General features: G+C 35.1%; 2 protein-coding genes across 2 annotated transcripts; both read left to right on the top strand.

Annotated features, from left to right (window-relative positions):
- The first annotated feature begins 9189 nt into the window (after positions 1 to 9189).
- On the top strand, positions 9190 to 9642 carry LOC104111156 (uncharacterized). The gene has a single exon (XM_009620790.4). The coding sequence runs from the start codon at positions 9190 to 9192 to the stop codon at positions 9640 to 9642; it is 453 nt and encodes a 150-aa protein (XP_009619085.2).
- A 2421-nt stretch (positions 9643 to 12063) lies between these two features.
- Positions 12064 to 12516, top strand: LOC138898246 (uncharacterized). The gene has a single exon (XM_070184296.1). It carries the CDS (start codon positions 12064 to 12066, stop codon positions 12514 to 12516), a length of 453 nt encoding a protein of 150 aa, XP_070040397.1.
- The last annotated feature ends 3178 nt before the right edge of the window (positions 12517 to 15694 follow it).

Raw genomic sequence — 15694 nt, 5'->3', positions numbered from 1 at the left:
GAGTGGCAAGCCTCAAGAATTTCCACTTGTTCTTCCTCCGGTACACATCGTCGAATCACACCATCGGTACAAATCCGGAAGAGATACGGCTCAACCCAATAATCGTCAAGGCAATCCCGTTTGAGCTTCTTTTTTTGGTTTGAAGAGAACTCATTCGGTACAATACCACTCAAAAGATAATTTGCTAAGTCGGCGAACCATGGCATCCCGGTCATTGAAATGGCTAGAAGTTGCTCGTTGGGGAAGGAATCATTCATATTAAGGCTGTCATATGGCCTCCCCTCCTCCTCCAAACGAGACAAATGGTCCGCTACTTGGTTTTCACTACCCTTGCGGTCTTGAATCTCTCGATCAAATTCTTGCAATAGAAGCACCCACCGCGTTACCCTTGCCATTGAATCCTTTTTTCTCATTAAGTACCTAAGCGCCGCATGCTCGGTGTGGACAATCACCTTTGTACCCATCAAGTACGGGCAAAACTTCTCCATAGCAAAGATAATAGCAAGTAGCTCTTTTTCGATCACTGTGTAGTTGACTTGGCCATCAATCATGGTCTTGCTAGCATAGTAGACCGTATGGAAGATTTTGTTAATATGTTGCCCCAAAACTGCTCCAACCGCCATATCACTTGTATCACACATGAGCTCGAAAGGCAAGCTCCAATCTGGTGCGGTGATAATAGGAGTAGTAGTCAATTTGAACTTGAGCAATTCGAATGCCTTCATATGGCATCCTTCTCCAATAATTTACACAAGGGGTTCACCACTTTGGAAAATTTTTGATGAATCGGCAATAGAACCTCGCATGACCCAAGAAGCTCCTCACTCCCTTCACGGATGTAGGGGTGGGAGTTTAGAGATCACCTCTATTTTGGCCTTGTCGAACTCAATACCATGCTTTGAAAGTTTGTGGCCGAGGACAATTCATTCCTCGATCATGAAGTGACATTTCTCCCAATTCAAAACCAAGTTTGTCTTCTCACATCTTGCCAAGACCTTATCTAAGTTGTTCAAGCAATCATCAAAAGAATTTCCGACCACGGAAAAGTCATCCATGAAGACCTTAAGAAAATACTCCATCATGTCGGTGAAGATGGCCATCATACACCATTGAAAAGTCGTCGGTGTATTGCATAACCCAAATGGCATTCACGAGAATGCGAAAGTACCATAGGGACAAGTGAAAGTAGTCTTCTCTTGGACCTCCGGAGCAATAAGAATTTGATTGTAACCGGAATATCCATCAAGGAAACAATAGAAAGCTCGATCGACCAACCTATCAAGCATTTGATCAAGGAATAAGAGTGGAAAATGATCTTTCCTAGTGACTTTGTTGAGCTTCCGATAGTCCATACACACTCTCCACCCGGTCACCATTCTTATGGGGATCAACTCATTCTTGTCATTTGTGACCACAGTCATGCCCCCTTTCTTTGGGACACATTGCACCGGAGAGGTTCACGAGCTATCGAAAATGGGGTAAACAACCCCGACATCCAACCATTTTATGATCTCCTCCTTCAACACATCTTGCATTGCTTCATTTAATCTTCTTTGATATTCAACGGAGGGTTTGGCATCCTCCTCCAAAATAATCTTGTGCATGCAAAAGGCGGGGCTTATACCCCGAATGTCCGTCAATGTCGATCCTTTAGCTTTCTTCCTATTTTGTAGCACCACCAAAGTAGAGTCTACCTGCACGTTAGTCAAACAAGAGGAAAGAATAACCGGTAAAGTAGAACATAGCCCAAGGAATTCATACCTGAGATGTGGAGGCAATGACTTTAACTCCAAAGTGGGAGGATCCTCAATTAAGGGCTTTGTTGGAGGAGTCTTCCGGTTCTCAAGATCTAAGGATAATATTCGAGGTTCATAAATGTACGACCCCATTCCTTGCAATGCATTTACACATTCCACATAACCTTCCTTCTCATCATCATCATGAATAAGCAATACGGCCTCCAAAATATCATCAACATTCATCATGGCACTATCATCATCAACAATCACCTCGGTCATTAAGTCCACAAACGAACAAACTTCATTGCTATTCGGTTGCCTCATAGATTTGCATACATGGAAAACCACCTTGCCATCGCCCACCATAAAGGTGAGCTCACTGGCTTCCACATCAACAAGACCCTTCCCTGTAGCAAGGAAAGTTCTACCCAAGATAATAGGTACCTCATAGTCCACTTCGCAGTCAAGAATCATAAAGTCCGCCGGAAGGATGAACTTATCAACACGAACCAACAAATCATCAATAATACCCAATGGTCTCTTCATAGTACGATCTGTCATTTGTAACCTCATAGATGTGGGTCTTGGTTGCCCAATTTCCAAAGTTTTGAACACCGATTAGGGCATCAAATTGATACTCTCCCCTAGATAACATAGAGCTTTGTCAAAGTCGGCGCTCCCCATAGTGCAATGGATTGTGAAAGCGCCGGGATCTTCCAATTTTGGATCCATTGAGTGCACAATAGCACTCACTTGATGTGTCATCTTGATAGTCTCACAATTCATTGATCTTTGTTTTGTCACCAAATCCTTCATGAACTTTACATAGACGGGCATTTGTTCCAACGCCTCAACCAATGGCACATTAATGGATAAGCTTTTCATCATGTCAATAAACTTCTTGAATTAGTTCTCGTTATTTTGCTTGGCGAGACTTTGAGGGTATGGAGGAGGAGGCCTTGGCATTGGTGCCTTGGCCTTTGGCACTACCGGTTCTGGTATGTCAATCATGTGTTCCCTAGACGGGTTCACTTCTTCTTGAGTCTCTTCCACAATTTCATCAATATCAATTCTCATTTCTTCATTAGCTTGAACCACATTGCTTGGAATTTTATCTTCTTGAATCACTACATCATCATCCATAATTCTTCTTTGGTTTGAGGTTGTTGCCTCCCCACCTTTTCCATTCCTTGTGGTTACGGCCATGGCATGTCCCGTGTTGTTCCCACCCTTCGGGTTCACCATCGTGTCACTAGGTAGTACCCCCTTATGACGAGTGTTTAAAGCTTGCAAGATTTGCCCTAATTGAACCTCCAAATTGCGGATTGAAGTGTTGTGAGAGGCAAGTTGAGCATCGGAGTCGGCATTTTTCTCCATCATTTGTTTGAACATATTTTCAATCCGTCCCATCTCATTATTGGAAGAGCTAGAACCATGAGACGGATAAGGAGGCGAGTTGCTTGGTTGTTGATACATCGGGGGCCTTTGAATGCCCGACCCCCGATTCCCTTGATTATTATTCCAACCCCCTTGGTTGTTGCCTCCCCAATATCCTTGATTGTTGCCACCCCAATTGACTTGGTTGCCTTGATTATTCCAATTGACTTGATTATTGTTATTGTTCCAATTACCTTGATTGTTTTTACCACCACTCCAATTGCCTTGGTGGTTTTGATTGTTCTAATTTCCTTGATTTCCTTGAGATCGCCATTGTTGTTGATTCGGGCCTTGAGAGTTGTTTTTTTGCCCTTGGTAGTTGTTCACATATTGCACTTCTTCCTCTTGCACATTGTATGATTCGCCTTGGTCAAACCCACTATCATCTTGCACAAATTGTTCCACACGGTTTTGCACTTGTTGACCCTTTTGCCTTCGCTTGTTCACCATCATGTTGACACCTTCCATTGCATTTACTTGCTTAGGACCTTTGATAGACTATATGTTATGTTTTGATGATCTAACAAACTTACTGTCAAAAACCAGATAAGGAACCTGTTACACATTCTCAAGACCTTAAGATCAAAAGATTCCAGCTTGGGATATGGTTCAACTCTTCAGAGTCAAAAGAATAACAGAGGGAATAGATAACTACCGTTTACCGAGAAAACTACACAAGTCAACTGCCCCAGTTGTAAAGTTGCTGCCTGAACACGTAATAGTGCAAAAAACAGTGCAACAATTAACTTTATGGGGAATGCCCTTTAATTGGGGCTATCAATTTCTTGAGTTCACCCCAATTTTTTATTAGCCAAGTTTTCCTAGACTTAATCTCTCTTTCTCAAGTAGAGACTAAGTCAATTAGGCATGAATCAATATTTGCAACCATTAATTCCTAAATTCAAGCAAGAACTAGGTTAAATATCATACACCCAACCTTAAACAAGCTCTAAATCAAATACCCATTAGGTACCCACACTAAGGTTGGGTCACAACCCTAGCTAGAGATTTATCTACTCATACGCAAAAATGAAGAAACTAATGAAGAAACTAAGGAAGAAAATAAGATTAAACTCATAATACATGATAAAGGGATGAAAATCCAATGTAAAAATTATAAACTAATACAAAGTTTCCCAAAGCAGTAAAGAAAAAATGGCTATATACTTTCTTGAGTTCAAACTTAACCTAAATTTGACAAAAACAACTATTTATACACAACTGAAATTGTCAGACAAAATTGCCCATGCGGAGGTTCTGCGGCCGCACAATTCTGTGTGCGGTCCGCACTTTGAAGCTGGGCTTGACAGGATGGACTTCTGCGGCCGCACAATTCTGGGTTGCGGCCGCACGTCTTCAGATCCTGCGGACCACACATTTCTGAGTGCGGCCGCACTCTTGAATTTGAGCTTGACAAGAGGGACTTATGCGGACCGCACATTTCTGAGTGTACCCGCACTCTTGAATTTGCGGCCGCACAATATTAGTGCGGTTCACACTTATTCATGGACTCAGAACTCCATCTCTCTGAATCTCATCTTCTGCGGCCGCACAATAATTGTGTTGTCCGCACTTTGCAAAGGAATTCTGTCATAGGTCCTTCATAGTCTACGGCCGCACTCAATATTGTGCGGACCACACTTTGCTCTTTTTGCTTGGTTTTAGTCCTTGTCCAAAAATACTCCTTGTTGAGTTGAATTTTATTGTTTTGGCTCTTTTTCCAATACTCCTGCAAGTAAGCACATTTTATCAGTTTTCGGGAATACCTTTAAGCATTTTTGAGCTATAACTAAAGTAAAAGAGTGCAAATAAGTAGTCAAAATACCTACATATCAGCCTATCCGAAACTCATCCGAGCCTCTCGGGCTCCAAAACAAATATTCACACATGTGTAATAACATCATACAAAATTGCTCGCACAATCAAACATCAAAATAACACCTAGCACAACGAATGAGACATCAAAATGAATGATATTTTCAAAGAAACTCGAGAACGTGAAATTTTACAACGGAACGTCCGAATCACACCAAATCAACTCCGTTTTGTATCAAATTTTGCAGACAAGTCATAAATACTGAAATAAATCTATATCAAGTTCCAGAACCGAAATCCGAACCTGGTAGCAATAAAATCAACCTACGGATAAACTTAAAAATTCTTTAAATCTTTAAATTGTTAGTTTTCAACAAATTATGTTAAATCAAGTTAGGGACTTTCGAATTCGATTTCGCGTATGCGCCCAAGTCCCAAATCACGATACGAACCCACCAAAACCGTCAAAATACTGATCTGGGTCCGTTTACACAAAACGTTGACCGCAGTCAACTCAAATGAGCTTTAAGAAAAAGTTTCACATTTTCTTCAATTTTTCACATTAAATTTTTTTTGAAAAAAGATACAGATTGCGCACGTAAATTGATAAAGGCTAAACGGATCTATCTGAGGCCTCAAAACACAGAAATGAAGGATAAAATTATAAATAACCTATCGGGCATCACATTCTCCATCTTTAAAATAAATATTCGTTCTCGAACGGACATAGAAAGGTACCTGGACTGATGAAAATGTGTGAATATCTACTGCGCATGTCCGACTTGGTCAACCCATCCACAATGACCAATACCGCGTCGAACTTCTCTTGAGTGGAAGTGAAAGCGTATCATTATGAATTTTGTTGGATTCCCACGTACCCATACCAATATTGAAAGTAGTACTACACCTCCTCCTACTACTTATATATGTAGAGATGAACTGGATATTAAGAAGAAGCCCAAAATCAAGAAAAAAGTGAAATTTGATGTTGAACCTAAATACCAATATCCAACAGAAGAAGAAAGCAATGAGGAGCAAAAGAAAAAGAATACTAGTAGTGATCTTTTGATGATCATGCAAATATAATGGGGTTAAAGTGAGAATATTGGTGAAAAAGAAAGATGCAACAAGGTTGCTATTGAAGTGTAGAGAAGGAGGGGTACTTGAATTTATGGATGTAGCTCGAGAGCTTGTCCAAATTCCTTCAACTAGTGTTAGGGTTCACTAAATCACTAAACGATACGCTCTCGGTACCAGCTCGAGTTTTTTTCATTCTCAAAGTTCGAATACGAAACTTTTAATTAAATGAAGAGATTCCGTCCATCTCATTATACTTGGCTTTTTGGTGGTTGGAGGATTTCTTTGTTTATATTTTGATAGAGCCTTTGAGGGTTTCTTTTGTTTTTTAGTGAATCTCAAATTTATGATGAGATATTTATAGCGGTTTATATATATTGTTACTTAAATTTTCGAAGTCTACGATCATGAAAAATCTGTTATGGTGTTACAAAAGTAAGATATTCTTATATTACAATGTCACCTCTGCCGTGTAATTTTGTTGAGCTTTCTTTGCCACTAAATTTGGGACCCATTTTTGTACTGATAAGAAGAACCTGTTTATAAACCATGGTCGTAGCACCTTAATCATGTTCTCTTCATTGGCAAACTTGACTGTATAGTTCTCTTCATTAGGCTTCCAAAGGTCTTGTATTTTTTGTTTAAGATAGTGGTACTATTATTTGTCTCAAATTTTATGTCAATTCCCCCGCTAACGTTGCACCTGGCTCCGATAATTGTATCTCCATTGGAATTGTTGAAGTCTCTTCACTGTGTATTTGTAGTAAAGACTTCATTTTCTAGTAGTCTATCCTTGTAGGATGATGTGGGTGAAACTGGGTTTATGTTTATGTCTTTAGGCTTTGGTGGGATTTGAGTTTGGTTTCCTGATCGGTTATCTAGTGAGAAGTCGCTCATTCTCTCTCTAGCTACAAGAATTCCAGTACAAATATACTTCTTACTGTTACATAGAATATCAAAAATATTTCAATATATTTTGAATAGTACAAATATACTTTGAAGTAAAGATTCCTCGCCCCCCCCCCCCTTCAAATTCTCATTGTCTAGTGATTTTTAAAATTGTTACCACTAGAGTGAATTAACTTTATATATTTAAATAGTTCAAGTCTACTTTGAAGTGAAACTTTAAATAAATTAGTCCACTGAGTAATAATAATAATAATAATAATAATAATAAGATTAATAACACAATACAAAACCGCGTATTAGAATTACGTTCGAATCAATAATTAAGATGCATGTCACTTTCAATTTTCACATAGACCTAGTCCAATTTCACTTACTGCCACTTATAGTAAATTACTACTTAAAATACCTCTTAAGTCCTACGTGAGCCTCTGAAATTTCTTTTAACCATTCAGCCTATAAAAAATAAATTCCTATAGAGAGCAACTGGTTGATGAAAATCAACAGGTTTGTAAAGTTAGAAGAATTGACATGGAACAAGAAACAAAATCTCTCTGAAGACCACAAGACTCATTCTTTATAAGGAATCGACTACTTAATTATTATTCTTCATCATTTCTTCTCTATTTTTGTAATAAATAATATAAAAGTAATGGCGGAAACATAATTTTCACCAAGAGAATTGAAAAAAAAAAAACGCAAAAAAACGAAGAGGATTCAACATTTACTATGTATACATGAAATAAAAATTAACCTTATATGTATAATATAATTTTCGAATACCCACCTAGGTCCACTCCTAATTAGAACTTAAAAGTAGCTCAAATACTTCCATATGTATACAGGGACGGCCCGTCCATAAAGCAGGTAAAGCAACTGCTTTAGGCCCCATATTTGTGGAGGCCCCCCATTTTTTTTTACACCTAATAGGCTATATATAAATTTTAAAAAAAAGTTATGTGAAGTAAAAAAGTTTGATTTCTTGATTTAACAAATAAAGAGATGAAGAATTTGCAACTGCTTTAATTTCAGCCAAGAAAATTGCATTTGAAATTAATATCGAACCTGAATTTCATAAGAAACATGTAATATATAGGAAGAAGCAATTTGAGCAGAATGTTAATAGTGAAATCTCAAAATCTATCGAAAAATCCTTTAGAGTTGATTACTTTTTATACATACTCCCTCTCGTCCATAATAAATGACTTTTTAAACCTTTGTTGTGCCTCTTAAGAAAATACTAACTCCTAGAACAAAAATGTATTTTGACTGAATTATCCTTAATTAAAATTTATATGTTGTTAACTTGACACATTGAGATATGTAAATAAGGGCAAATTTTGAAAAAATAAAGTTAATTCATTCTCGATTATATAAAGGACACTTATTTTGGACCAAAATAAAAGTAAAAAAAATCACTTATTATGGACCGGAGAGAGTAGTAGACAAGGTTATCTTTTCACTTTAAAATAGATTTGAACAATTAGAGGCATATGAAAATATTTTTGGTTTTCTATTTAGCGGTAAAAACTGAGATCACTAGTTGATGGAAATTTGAAAAAATATTGCCTTCATCTTGAAAGCTCCTTAAATCATAATAATCGGGACCGATATTGATAATTTAGATTTATTTTCTGAATAAAAAATATTAAGAAAAATAGTACAATTAGAAGATAATAATTTAATTGATATACTCAATCAAATAAAAAGGTTTGATTATTTTTCAAATGCCTATATTACTTATAGAATAATGTTAATAACTCCTATTACCGTTGCTTCAGCGGAAAAAAGTATTTCAAAATTAAAATTGATAAAACCTTACCTAAGATCAACAGTGTCTAAAATTAATAATAACTTTGTATTTAAAAAAAGTTAGAAAAATAGACTTCAAATAAAAATAAAATATTTTTTATTAATAAAAAAATTAATGCCCCTCATAAAGTTTGGTTTTAGGCCACGAAATTAGTGGGCCCGCCCCTGTATGTATATATTATTGAAAAACAAAAGTACTAGTAATTTATTTTCTACTGTAACAATCACTGTGGCTGCCCCTAATTTTACTTCATTGACTCCGTCCAAATTTAACACATCTATTTAAACACTTATTCATTACCCCTCTTTCTTCATCCTCCTCTCGATAACTCCATTTGTTTTACAAAAAATTCCCTTATTCTCAATTTTCCTAGCTTTCTCCTTGTGCAATATATTATTTAAAATGGTGAAAATAATTATGAGATTTGCTAGTTCTTTGCTAAAGGAAATACGGTTTAGTGAAAGGAGCAACTCCAGAAGAAAGGCCAAGGTTGAAACTAGTACTACTTCTCCTACTACTTATGTATGCAGAGATGAGCTGAATATTAAGAAGAAGCCCAAAATCAAGAAACAAGTGAAATTTGATCTTGAACCTAAATACCAACATCCAGAACAAGAAGAAATTAGCCATGAGGAGCAAAAGAAAAATAATACAGTTGCTGTTGACAATGCAAATAATGGCATTAAAGTGAAAATATTGATGAAAAAGGAAGATGCAGAAAGGCTGTTATTGAAGTGCAAAGAAGGAGGGGTACTTGAATTTATGGATGTAGCTCAAGAGCTTGTACAAGTGCCATCTACTAGTGTTAGGGTTCTGTCTTCTTCTAGTAACAGTGGCGGAGCCATCTTAGTCTAAGGAGTATCAGTCTTCGTCAAAAAATTATATTATACTGTGCGAAGTTAGGTCAAATTTTTTTGTGTATATATTATTTGTTTGTTACTGATATTATTTTTTCCATTTATATTATGTCGCCACCGTCTAGTTTTCATTAGAAGAATGTTAGAGTATTTAAGAGTTTCCGAGCGTCTATCGAAAAAAGTTTCATTTGGAAAAGTAAAACGTTCTCTACCAAACACAACTCAAACTCGAAACCTCTAATTAAGAATGAAAAGAATATTTATCGCGTACAAGGCCACAACCTTTTGTGATTTAAGACCTTGTCACGACCCAAAATTCCACCACAGGAGTCGTGATGACACTTAGTCTCTAAGACTAGGTAAGCGAGTTTTTATTACATTTATTTGCTTCTGCGAGCTTTATCTCGCTTCTGCGATGGTCGCACCTGGGCCCATAGTTCCGCAGGTGCGATTCCAACAGCTGCTGCCATTTTCAAGCAGCTTTCTTCAAGTCCAAATTGCTCCGTTAACCTTCCGAAATCCACCCGAGGCCTTCGGGACCTTAACCAATTATACCAACACATCCCAAAATACAGTACGAATATAGTCGAGGCTTTCAACCACATCAAACAACGCCGAAATTACGACTCGCGCATCGAATCGAATTATGAGTTTTTAAATATTCCAACTTATATATTTTGCGCTGAAACGTCTCAAATCAATCTAGAATGACTTCAAATTTTGAATACAAGTCATAAATGACGTAATGGAGCTATTCCAAATTTTCGGAATCGAAATCCGACCTCGTTATCAAAAATTCGATCTTCGGACGAACTTTCCAAAAATCTTCTATTTTCCAACTTTCGCCAAAATGCGTCGAATTGTCCTACGGACTTCCAAATCCAAATTCGAACATACGCCTAAGTCTGAAATCATCGTACGAAACTATTGCCATCATCAAAATTCTATTCCGGGGTCGTTTGCTCAAAAGTCAACTCTCTGGTCAACTTTTTCCATTTAAGCTTCGAAATAAGAATTGTTCTTTTAATTAAATTCCCAATCTTCCGAAAATCAAACTCGATCACACCCGCGGGTCATAATATATATTACGAAGCTGCTCGAGATCTTACGTCACTGAACGAGACGTAATTTTTAAAACGACAAGTCGGGTCGTTACAAAGCGAAGCTTTAAATTAAATAAATTAGTCCACTGAGTAAATATATAAGATTAATAAGACAATACAAAAACGCGTATTAGAATTACGTTCGAATCAATAATTAAAATGCAAGTCACTTTCAATTTTCACATAGACCTAGTCCAATTACACTTACTACCACTTATAGTAAATATTGTTAAAATAGCGACAACATAGACTATAAAGGACCTCTTAGTTCCTACGTGAACCTCTGGAAACTTTGTATTGGTTAATAAATTTCTTTTAACTATTTCAAAGGCCGTTTGGCCAATGGTCATACAAAAGTTTTTTACTTTTTTTCAAAAAAAATTCATTTTTTTTGAAATCGGCGTTTGAACATGAAATTTTTAATTTTCACTTGAACATGAATTTCGAAATTTTTCAAAAATTTGAAAAACTCCAAAAGGTTATTTTTCAAAATTCACTTCAAATCACTCACAAAAATTCAAAAACAATCCAAAATTGTATTCATGTCCAAACACAACTCTAACTTTCAAATACCATTTTCACTTGAAAATAAATTTTATTTTTTTCTGAAATTTTACAATTGTTATGTCCAAACACCCACAAAATTACCGGTTGTAGTAGATTTCTTGGCATCTTTATAAGCTGTCACTTCATATGTTATTAATAATTATCTTTGATTAGTTTTTAAACAGTGTAATTGTGTAAATTTCTCTTTAACCATTCAGCCTATAAAAAATAAATTCCTAGAGAAATCAACAAGGAATCGACTACTTAATTGTTATTCTTCGTCATTTCTTCTCTATATTTACAATAAACATTAAAAGAAATGGCGGAAGCATGATTTTTATCAAGACGATTCAAAAATAAAAAAAACAAACACACAAATAAGCTAAGAGAATTCAACATCTAATATATATATACATAAAAAAAAAAAAAAAAAACCTAACCTTATATATTCACTGTGATTTTCGGTGAAGGGGTTTAGCTGAATCACCTTCCACCCACTTAGCTCCACCCTAATTAAAAGTTGCTCAAATAATTCCATATATATTATTGAAAAACAAAAGTATTAATTTCTTTTCGACTGTCACTATCACAGTGGCTGCCCCCAATTTTACTTCATTGACTCCTTCCAAACTTAACTCATCTATTTAAACACTTATACATATCCTTCTTTCGTTATCCTCCTCTCTACAACTCCTTTTGTTTTACAAAAAATTCCTTTATTCTCAATTTTCCTAGCTTTCTCATTTTCTCCTTGTACAAATATATTAAAAATGGTGAAAATAATTATGGGATTTGCTAGTTCTTTGCTAAAGGAAATACGGTTTGGTGAAAGAAGTAACTCTAGAAGAAAAACGAAGGTTGAAAGTAGTACTACTACTCCTACTACTTATGTATGCAGAGATGAGCTGGATATTAAGAAGCAGTCCAAAATCAAGAAACAAGTCAAATTTGATCTTGAACCTAAATACCAACATCCAGAACAAGAAGAAATTAGCCATGAGGAGCAAAAGAAAAATAATACAGTTGCTGTTGACAATGCAAATAATGGCATTAAAGTGAAAATATTGATGAAAAAGGAAGATGCAGAAAGGCTGTTATTGAAGTGTAAAGAAGGAGGGGTACTTGAATTCAAGGATGTAGCTCAAGAGCTTGTACAAGTTCCTTCTACTAGTGTTAGGGTTCTGTCTTCTTCTAGTAACAGTAGCGGAGCCATCTCAGTCTAAGGGGTTGGTCTTCTCGAAAAATTATATTATGTATTTAGGTTAATTTTTTTTTATATTTTTTTTGTGTATCTATTATATTGAATCGATATCCCTTAATTAGTGAGGTTCCAGGTTCCACCGCTGTCTAGTTTTCATTCGAGGCTATTCATGAAAAATGTTAAGAGTATTTAAGAGCTCCTTTCGATTATATGTTGTTGATCTCAACATACACTACTAAAAAAGAGTGTAATTCCGTCCGCTATTTCCGACCGAAATCAGTCGGAAATTGATAATTTCCGACCGAATTCCGACCGATTTTAATTGGTCGGGAAAACAATGGTCGCAAACGTGTACCGACCGAAATCGGTCGGAAATTTCCGATCGAATTCGGTCGGAAACATCAAAGCGTTGACTGACTGTCAAACTTTAATTTCCGACCGAAATCGGTCGGAAATAATTAAATATTTTTTTTTAATTTTCAAATTTCCGACCGAAATCGGTCGGAAACTATTATTATTATTATTATTTTTCATTTTTATTTTCCGACAGAATTCGGTCGGAAATTTAAAATAATAATAATTTTATTTAATTAAATAATTAGTTGTAAATTGTAATAAATTGTTAATTTATTTATAAAAATAAATATAAATTCATAATTTCCGACCGAATTCGGTCGGAAATTTCAATAAACTGGAGAATTTATTTGCAATTTCCGATCGAATTCGGTCGGAAATCTGGGTAAAAACTGGGCAAAAATGCCTATTTTTGAGCTACACCACCTGCCAATTACAACCAATATCCATCCTATAATGGCAGCATTACATTGCTGCCATTCAACCATAATTAATCAACAACAATGAATATACTAACAACAACAACAACAACAATTAACTAACAAAAACTATTAACTACACTAACAACCATTATCTAACAACAATAACAACTAATAACAACCACAACAACTAATAACAACCACAACAAGAACTACTAAAATGTTCAATAACAAAATAACAATATAATCATCATTCAAAACTAGTCTCAACTAAATATTGACAAGTTCAATACTTTGTTTAGCAATACACACCATTCAATGAGTTTTTTATCTAGCATCATCTCCATCTTCACTCCTAGAACCTTCATCGTCGGCACATGGGGAAGGCTCACGAGACCGGGGAATGGGGAAAGTACCACTAGCAAGAAGATTGGCCAGCTGACCTTGATAAAGTATGTAGCGTTAGATTAAAATATTGTTAATATAATGCTTAAATAGATAAGAATTGTATTAAAACTTTAAATTGGTTGAACATTTGTTGCACGAGATCCTCTGGAAAGTCACTCCAAGTCGGATAGGGTGCATTATACAACCCGCCAAGAATATCAGTGATTATCTTTGTAACATAATGATTAGGAATGAACCTGCAACATAGCAATTATATTAAATAAACAAGAGTAGTTATTCCCTTCCCTTAGTGGATGACTAACGGCCTCTAACTGTTCATAAAAATATTTTACCTCTTCGTTAGGAGGTTGTTCAACACTTTCATGGGTTTCAAAATCGAAGTGCATCCCAAAAGCATCTGCAACCATTTCATGGTATCTAGGATGTTGAACGTTATTCCCCACCGACCTACTACTTTAACCAACAACTACATTATGAAATACACCATCACTACCATCAATCTCTCCATGACTAGTCCACACAAAATAATTATCCATAAATCCTTTTTATAAAGATGAACCTTAACATCCTCCGATCCAAAAAATTGCAAACACTTGCACTTCACACAAGGACACCTAATCAACCCTCCAATCCGAAACGGTTCAAGTGACATTGTATGCGTAATAAATTCCTTAACCCCTTCTATAAATTACTTCCTAAAAAACCGATGATTAGGATAATTCCTATTATACATCCAACTACGATATTCCATCTACATAAAGAACGAATAAATTATATTAATCATAGTTCAAATTAATTTATAGAATTAAGTTACATAATAAACTTTAGTTACAATATAATTAATTTAAATAATTTCAGTGCTTATTAATTTAAAAGTTCATATATATCCCTAAAATAATAATAATCTTCTAACATAGATAATGCTATCATAAACATAATCAATAGGGGTAAACCCTAAATCTAATTAATCATTAACTAAACTCTAGTTTATACAATAGAAGAATTAAAATTACTTAAATAAAAAAATGTAGATAACTAATCTTGAAAGAGAAGAGAGGGGGTTTGATTTTGGGTGCTAAAAGCAGTGGGTGGTGGTGGCGGAGGAAGCAGTGGTGGCAGCCGGCGGCCGAACAATGGCGGGGGAGGGGAGGGAGACGATGGGGGGCTTTGATTTTGGGTGAGGAGGGAGACAAGAGTTGATTTTGGGTGGAAATGCAACTAGAAAGGAGATGATGAGAAATGGAAGAGAGATAGAGAAAATGGGAAAATGGGGAAGAAGCCCGTCCCTGGCAGATCTAAATTGGAAATTTCCGACCGAAATCGGTCGGAAAATTCGGTCGGAAATATTAAGTGACATTTGACCGTTTGACCATGCCATTTCCGACCGAAATCGGTCGGAAATATTTAGTTAATATTTAATAATTAGTTAACTACTTATTATTTATTATAAATATATATATATATATATATATATATATATATAAGCTCTTTATTATTTACACACACAAATATATAGTATAGTATAATATATATACTAAGTGTATAGTATATAAGCTATATTCGATATAACATTAGCTATATTAAGATGTGTATAGTATATAAGCTATATTCGATATAACATTAGCTATATTAAGATGTGTATATATATATATATATAAGCTCTTTATTATTTATATATAGTATAATGTAGTGTATATATATATATATAGTATAATGTAGTATATATATATATAAAAGCTCTTTATTATTTACACACACAAATATATAGTATAGTATAATATATATACTAAGTGTATAGTATATAAGTTATATTCGATATAACATTAGCTATATTAAGATGTGTATAGTATATAAGCTATATTCGATATAACATTAGCTATATTAAGATGTGTGTGTGTGTATATATATATATATATATATATATATATATTCAATAAAATATTAGCTATATTAAGATGTCTCTCTCTATATATATATAGTATAGTATAAGATGTATATATAGTATAGTATATATAGTAT

Source organism: Nicotiana tomentosiformis, chromosome 8 (genome assembly GCF_000390325.3).
Source record: "Nicotiana tomentosiformis chromosome 8, ASM39032v3, whole genome shotgun sequence".
Lineage (NCBI taxonomy): Eukaryota > Viridiplantae > Streptophyta > Magnoliopsida > Solanales > Solanaceae > Nicotiana > Nicotiana tomentosiformis.
This window is presented reverse-complemented; position numbering and strand designations above follow the sequence as displayed.

Bases quoted from the DNA above. Each gene is read 5' to 3' on its own strand.
- LOC104111156 (XM_009620790.4), top strand. From the start codon at position 9,190: ATGGTGAAAATAATTATGAGATTTGCTAGTTCTTTGCTAAAGGAAATA.
- LOC138898246 (XM_070184296.1), top strand. From the start codon at position 12,064: ATGGTGAAAATAATTATGGGATTTGCTAGTTCTTTGCTAAAGGAAATA.